This window comes from Pteropus vampyrus, unplaced genomic scaffold, assembly GCF_000151845.1.
Source record: "Pteropus vampyrus isolate Shadow unplaced genomic scaffold, Pvam_2.0 Scaffold239, whole genome shotgun sequence".
NCBI lineage: Eukaryota > Metazoa > Chordata > Mammalia > Chiroptera > Pteropodidae > Pteropus > Pteropus vampyrus.
Genome location: NW_011889020.1, coordinates 409,881 through 415,615, shown reverse-complemented (window position 1 = coordinate 415,615; position 5,735 = coordinate 409,881). Strand labels below are relative to the sequence as shown.

General features: G+C 66.4%; 1 protein-coding gene across 1 annotated transcript in view; it reads right to left on the bottom strand.

Moving 5' to 3' along the window:
* COL9A3 (collagen type IX alpha 3 chain) overlaps positions 1-5,735 on the bottom strand; it is an 18,689-nt gene that overhangs the window by 2,015 nt on the left and 10,939 nt on the right. The window contains exons 17-29 of the mRNA XM_023519899.1: positions 5,378-5,431; positions 4,585-4,638; positions 4,451-4,504; positions 4,218-4,262; positions 4,065-4,118; positions 3,901-3,954; positions 3,360-3,413; positions 3,183-3,254; positions 2,140-2,175; positions 1,622-1,666; positions 437-469; positions 141-287; positions 6-40 (exon numbers count right to left, since the gene is read on the bottom strand). Of these exons, the coding sequence (XP_023375667.1) occupies positions 6-40; positions 141-287; positions 437-469; positions 1,622-1,666; positions 2,140-2,175; positions 3,183-3,254; positions 3,360-3,413; positions 3,901-3,954; positions 4,065-4,118; positions 4,218-4,262; positions 4,451-4,504; positions 4,585-4,638; positions 5,378-5,431 (737 nt within the window). The remainder of the gene's footprint in view (positions 1-5; positions 41-140; positions 288-436; positions 470-1,621; positions 1,667-2,139; positions 2,176-3,182; positions 3,255-3,359; positions 3,414-3,900; positions 3,955-4,064; positions 4,119-4,217; positions 4,263-4,450; positions 4,505-4,584; positions 4,639-5,377; positions 5,432-5,735) is intronic.

The following is a 5,735-nucleotide window of genomic DNA, read 5'->3' as shown; positions in this document are numbered from 1 at the left end:
CGCACAGCTCCCTGATGCGCTGCTCACTGGCTTCTTTCCCCTGAAATTCACCCCGAAAGTCCGTCAGCATGCTGGGGGCGCGCTAGTACCCACGAAGCACGCCCACTGTCACACCGACACGGGCGAGGGACAGCACGTACCGGGACGCCGGGTTTCCCGGTGATGCCAGGCACGCCTTGCATGCCCTGGAGGCCCATGGGCCCAGGGGGCCCGGGCATGCCCTCCACGCCGCTGGTGCCGTTGGGACCCTGGATGCCTTTCGGGCCCAGCTCCCCTCGGCTGCCAGACTAGGGGGACACACAGGACCGCGTGGGTCGGAGGCCAGCAGGCCCTGCAGCTGCCACCCCACACTGCTCCCTCTGGGCCAGCGAGGGAGTGAAGATTCGTGCTGTGGGCCGGGCTGGTGGAGCCAATGGGTCCTCTGCCGGCCACTCACCTCTCCTTTGGGTCCGACAGGGCCACCGGGACCCTGCAAAAGACAAGATGCGTGTTTCAGCAACTCGCATGTTGTTAGATGCGCGGGAAGTGGCTGCTGTGGAAGTGACCTGCACGTCGTTAGCTGGGGACGAAGCAAAAGCCAGGCGTCCGCGAAGCAAAATGTCACTGCCTGACCTTCCAGGTAGTTTCTATGTCGCTGAGACTGTCCCACCCTCTGGTGCTTTCCGCTCACTGTCCCCGAAGGCGTTGCAGTGACTGTGTGGCACTTTCCCGTGTATGTGCCTGTTTGTTCCTGCTCTGTTCATTGTCACACTCAACGCCGAGGCCCCCTTTCCCCAGCTGTGCCCTCACGCGGCCGCCCAGGACCGACTTCTCCGTGGCGCCATCTGAGCGACAGCCCAGACAGCACACTCTGCTCAGGCCAAAGAGCCGACTGTCCCTGTCGAAGCCAGACGGAGCCTCCAGGATGAGGCTTCTCAGCCCACACGGCCTGGCCAGAGCGGCGGGTTCCCAGGGTCTCCTGTCAAGATTGTCTAGGGATTCGCCACAATGCACACGGCACGCACGCTCGCTCGCTCTCTCTCTCTCTCTGCCTCTCTCTCTGTCTCTGTCTCTCTGTCTCTCTCTCTCTCTCTCCCCCCCCTCTCTCCCCCCCACCCCACGGGATTATCTGGGCTGGAGACAAGGGTGCTCGTGGCTGGGCTGCTTCCGTGTCACGCAGATGCGAAGGAAGCCTGAATACAGAGCTAGGCGCCCTGGGCACATGGGCGCCCGAGAGAGCCTGTCCCCAAGCTGCACGACCGCTCTGCTTCACTTAGCTCCAGCAGCGGGACTGTCGACCAACCCAGTGTTTCCGACCTGACCTGCATCTTAGCTCTGCAGAAGCAGTTTTCCTGTTAAAACTCAACGGTGACTAATTCACACTGAAAGCCCCAGGTGGCCTGACCGTGCAGACTGTGTCGCTGGGCAGGAGGCGAGAACCCCATGGCCAGGCCCACGGGACAGCACAGGCCCCGCCAGCCGCCTTTCGGACGGGGCAGTGGCCTCGCTGGCCCAGCGACCCACACCCCTTGGCGTGTCACCCTCCCCGTGTCTGTGGGCGCTGCCTCCCCAGCGGGGCCCTGAACGCAGCTGGCCCCTTCCCAGGTGTCGATGGCGGTGAGGGCGACATGCTCACACTTACCAGTTCGCCTTTGTCCCCAGGAAGGCCATCGGAACCCGCGATACCCTAAAACAACACCCCAGAGTTAAAAGGACGGGTCACGCCTGAGGCTGTTCCCACCATGGTGACAGCTGGGGCCTGGGCACCAGCCAGGCCCAGGGATGCCAGGCTGACACCGACTTGACACCAACCTCGGGTGGGTTCGCATTGTTCTAGGTCCTCGACCAGTATAAAGGGTCTGTGCTGCTGGAGGTGACAGCGGGGGCTTGGGGACGCAGGCCCTGCCCGGGGAAGCAGATGGAACCCAGACTCGCCCTCTCACGGTCACTCTCCCATGAGAGTCCCAGAGGAGCTGCTCAGGCCAGCGGCAGCTACTGTCCACCCGGAGCCAGCCGGTGACGTCAGGCTGGCCGCTCTGTCCTGGGCCCTGGGGCCTGGGTCGGTGGCTGGGTGCTCAGAACTGTCATCACTGGGGGGGGGGTGAGTGACAGCCAACAGCAATGACGGAAGGAGGGGGAGATGAGAAGCGGGGTGCTCACCTGGTCTCCCTTAGGGCCTGCGGCTCCTCCCGGGCCCTGTGTGAAGAGGAGGCTCGGCATCAGTGTGGGGACCGCAGGTGCGTGCTCCCCCTGGCCACCTGGGCCTGGGGCCAGACGCGTGCTCCTGGCCCCTGCGCGTGCGTGTCCCACGGCACCGCCTGTGTCGGGCTCCGTGGCACCGCACTGCCTCGCACGGCTGGCTCACAGGTGGGCATCCCTATGTTCGGTCGCGTTTCTAGCACCGGGAACGGGGTGGGGCCCTTCGCATGCGCACCCCAGGACCATGTCACAGAGCGGGCTGCGGAGGCCGAGCCAGAGCTCCTGCTGCCCGTCTCCCCTGGGGGCTGTGCGGTGGGCAGGCCTGGGGATGGCGGGGCTCACCCCGAAACATGGCAGTGCAGACGGGGCGAGAACCCTTCCGCAGGGCACAGAGCGCGAGGCCACCCGAGATGGCCTCAGCTGTGACGCCGTGGGAAGTGGGGTAACATCCACCCCCCGCTGGCAGCCCCTCCTTCCAGCCTCGGCCCCGGGCGTGGTGGACGTGTCCCACCCCTGGGATTTCCTGCCCGCTGTCCCCCACCGGGGCGTCTGGAGGGGTAGTCCCGGTCCCCCCCCCCCTGCAGGCGTCCAGAGTCGAGTGTCGCTGGGGCAGGTGGCCAAGGACCTGGTGTAGCGTGGGCTGGAGGCCCCTCAGGCCACCCGGTCACGGGTGACCACCAACCAGCCTGGAGCCCTCCGTGTCCCAACCGTCACAGGATGACAGGGGTCCGCACAGCAGACCTACCAGCTCTTACTAGACCACTAAGAAACCTCGAAAAGTGAGACAGAGGGACCGTCAGTCACAGTAGTGTACAGTGGTGGTTTTCGCTCATTTTAAAGCACCGTGACTCTGTGCCCAGTGAGTCCTCAGCCGAAACCCAGCAGCAAAGTGGCTGCCTCTCCCTCCGCCCCACGACAGGGTACTGACCCTGCGGGGCCTCTGTCTGTGTGTCCCATGGGACTGTGGACAGGGACATGACACCCTTGCTGAGATGGCCACTTACCCGGTCACCCACGCCACCTCGGAGGCCCTGGGGGCCTGGCAGGCCCGGGTCCCCCATGCTGCCCTTCTGGCCCTGCAGATAAGAACCAGCCGGTCACAAGGGGGCCCAGCAGGGGCCCCTTCCTGCCGGCGCCCCAGGGCTCACTGGGTGCAAACCTTGGCCCCAAACCTTACTCACCTGGAAGCCTCGGACACCAGGGACCCCGGGGGGGCCTTGTGGGCCTAGAGCCCCCTGAAAGTCAGAAGAAAGGTGTGAGTCTAGCCCGCCTTCCCCGGAAGCTGGGCAGGCACAGGAGCTGGTCCCTGGCCCTCTGGCCCAGTTGCTGGGGACAGAGGTGGGGGGGGCATCCTGGAGGGTAGCTGGGGGGTCCCAGAGGTCATCAGGCACACCCCGAGACCTCATGCATCAGCCAGGTGGCAGGAGGCGATGCCCAGGGCCCTCGGGCACTATGGCTGGTGGTGTCATTATCTTCATCTACAGTGGGGACGTGGGGCTTGGGGAGCTTCCACAGCACCTCCCAGGGCCCGAGGCTGGGCTGTCCCCTCAGCACGGACGTCTCGATGGCTAGAAAGCTCTCGGGCCTGGCCCTCACCACCTCCCACCTTGCCTAGGCTTGGCCTATTGACGCATCCAAAACACCACCCCAGCCTGCACAGAAACTGGGTCACGTGGCAGGGGCTCCAGGCCCATCCCCCACCCCAGGCTCACCCCCACTCACCGCTGAGCCCCTGTGGCCAGCCTCGCCACGCTCGCCAGGCACGCCGACGTCTCCCTATACACGAGAAGGCGAGGGAGGGAGGGAGGGCGAGTGTCGGCAGGGCCTGCCCACTCAGGTGGGGGCAGGGGGGCGAGGGCAGGGGGGCGAGGGCAGAGGGTACTTACGGGGACACCGGGCTCTCCCGAGGGGCCGGCCTCGCCCAGCTCTCCGGCTCTGCCCTGCACGGAAAAGAAGGCCGGTGCCCGCTCACAGAGCCTCCGCCCAGGACCTGGCACCGGCCTCTGCCCCGCCCGCCCCCGGGGAAAGAAGTCACCTACCAGTTCTCCCTTCTCGCCCTTGGACCCTGCTCGTCCTGGGAGACCCTGCGGGGCAGAGGGCGGAAGGGTCAGAGCCGCCACATCCACGGAGAGCACCCCCAAAGGGTGAGGGGCACTGGCAGCTTCCCTGGCATGGATGCGCAAGCCCCACTCAGGGACCCACGGGAGAAGCCCTGTTCTGGGAGCACCCAGTGGCACAGTCCCAGGGACCCCTGCGGGGCACAGGCACTCACCGGCAGCCCGTTGGGACCCTTCTCTCCTGGGGCACCGTTGCGACCAGCGTCACCCTGCGGGAGATTCGGGGCTGATGCGAGGCCGAACTCCTCGCAGACGCTCCTCCCCTGCAGGCCGCCCGCGGCATACAAACCTTCTCGCCATCGAGTCCTGGCACGCCGTCCCTGCCCTCCCTGCCTGGCATGCCCTGGGGACAGGGGACAGGGGACAGTGTGAGGCCGGAGGGCGGCCCCCTTGCCCCCTCACCCCCAGTCCCGTCACCCTCCAGGCCGCTGCTCCGGGCAGCTCCCTTCCCCGTCTCCCTGAGCGAGTCTCACGGCTCAGCGGCCACTGGCGACCTGTGCGCCCTGACACTCATCAGGTGCCTGTGGGGCCACGTACCACGCTGCAGCTCTGCACAGATGCAGGTCCCCAAGGGAGGCCCCCAAGGGAGGCCCCCAAGGGAGGCCCGGTTTACAGATGGGGACGCTGAGGCTCGGGCGCCCGGAGGGCACAGCCCCGTGCGGGGAGGGGGCAGGAGAGCAGAGTTTCCTTCATTCTCCGCCCTCGGCCCTGCACAGAGGGGCCACCAGGGCCCGTCCTCCGGGGGAGGGACCCAGAGGGTCTGGGCTGAGCGTGGGCATGCAGCAGGGACAAGGGGCATGGGCACAGAGGGCAGGTGCCCACACCTGTGCCCGCCGGTCCTAACCCCACACGTCTCACATGCTCCTGACTGCTGGTGAGATCCCCCAAGGACCCCCGGCACTGCACAGTCAGTAGGGCCACAGGATTGGTGGCCTCGTGAAAATGCTGCAGAGCATTAGACCGAGTGAGGGCCACGCGCCCCTGACGCCAGGGACCATGGGAGGAGGACTCCCGGGGGACGCAGGTGCCGACGGGACACAATCAGGTCGGCCAAGGCTGCCGTGGCGGCCACAAGCACTCACCGGCTCCCCTCCAGGCCCGGCCACTCCAGGGAGCCCCTTGGGACCAGGTCTGCCCTAAAAGACACGCAAGCCACGCAGTTGGGACCACGAGGAACACTCCAGATGATCTCACAAGTCCTGGGCGGGCCCGGGCAGGGGAAAGCTGCGTTGGCCGATCCCAACTGCCAGGGACCCATCTAGGATCCTGGACACTGCAGCACTGCACGGCCACCTCGTGGGCCTCTGGTCACTAGTCCAGGGGAAGAGCTGGCTGGTTTGGAGGCATTTGCAGGCGAATGCCAGCTTGGGGTCGGCCACTCTGGGGCTTAGTCTCCTCTCGGCTTTGCTCACGTCCGCTCGCTTAGCCTGGGAGCCGTCG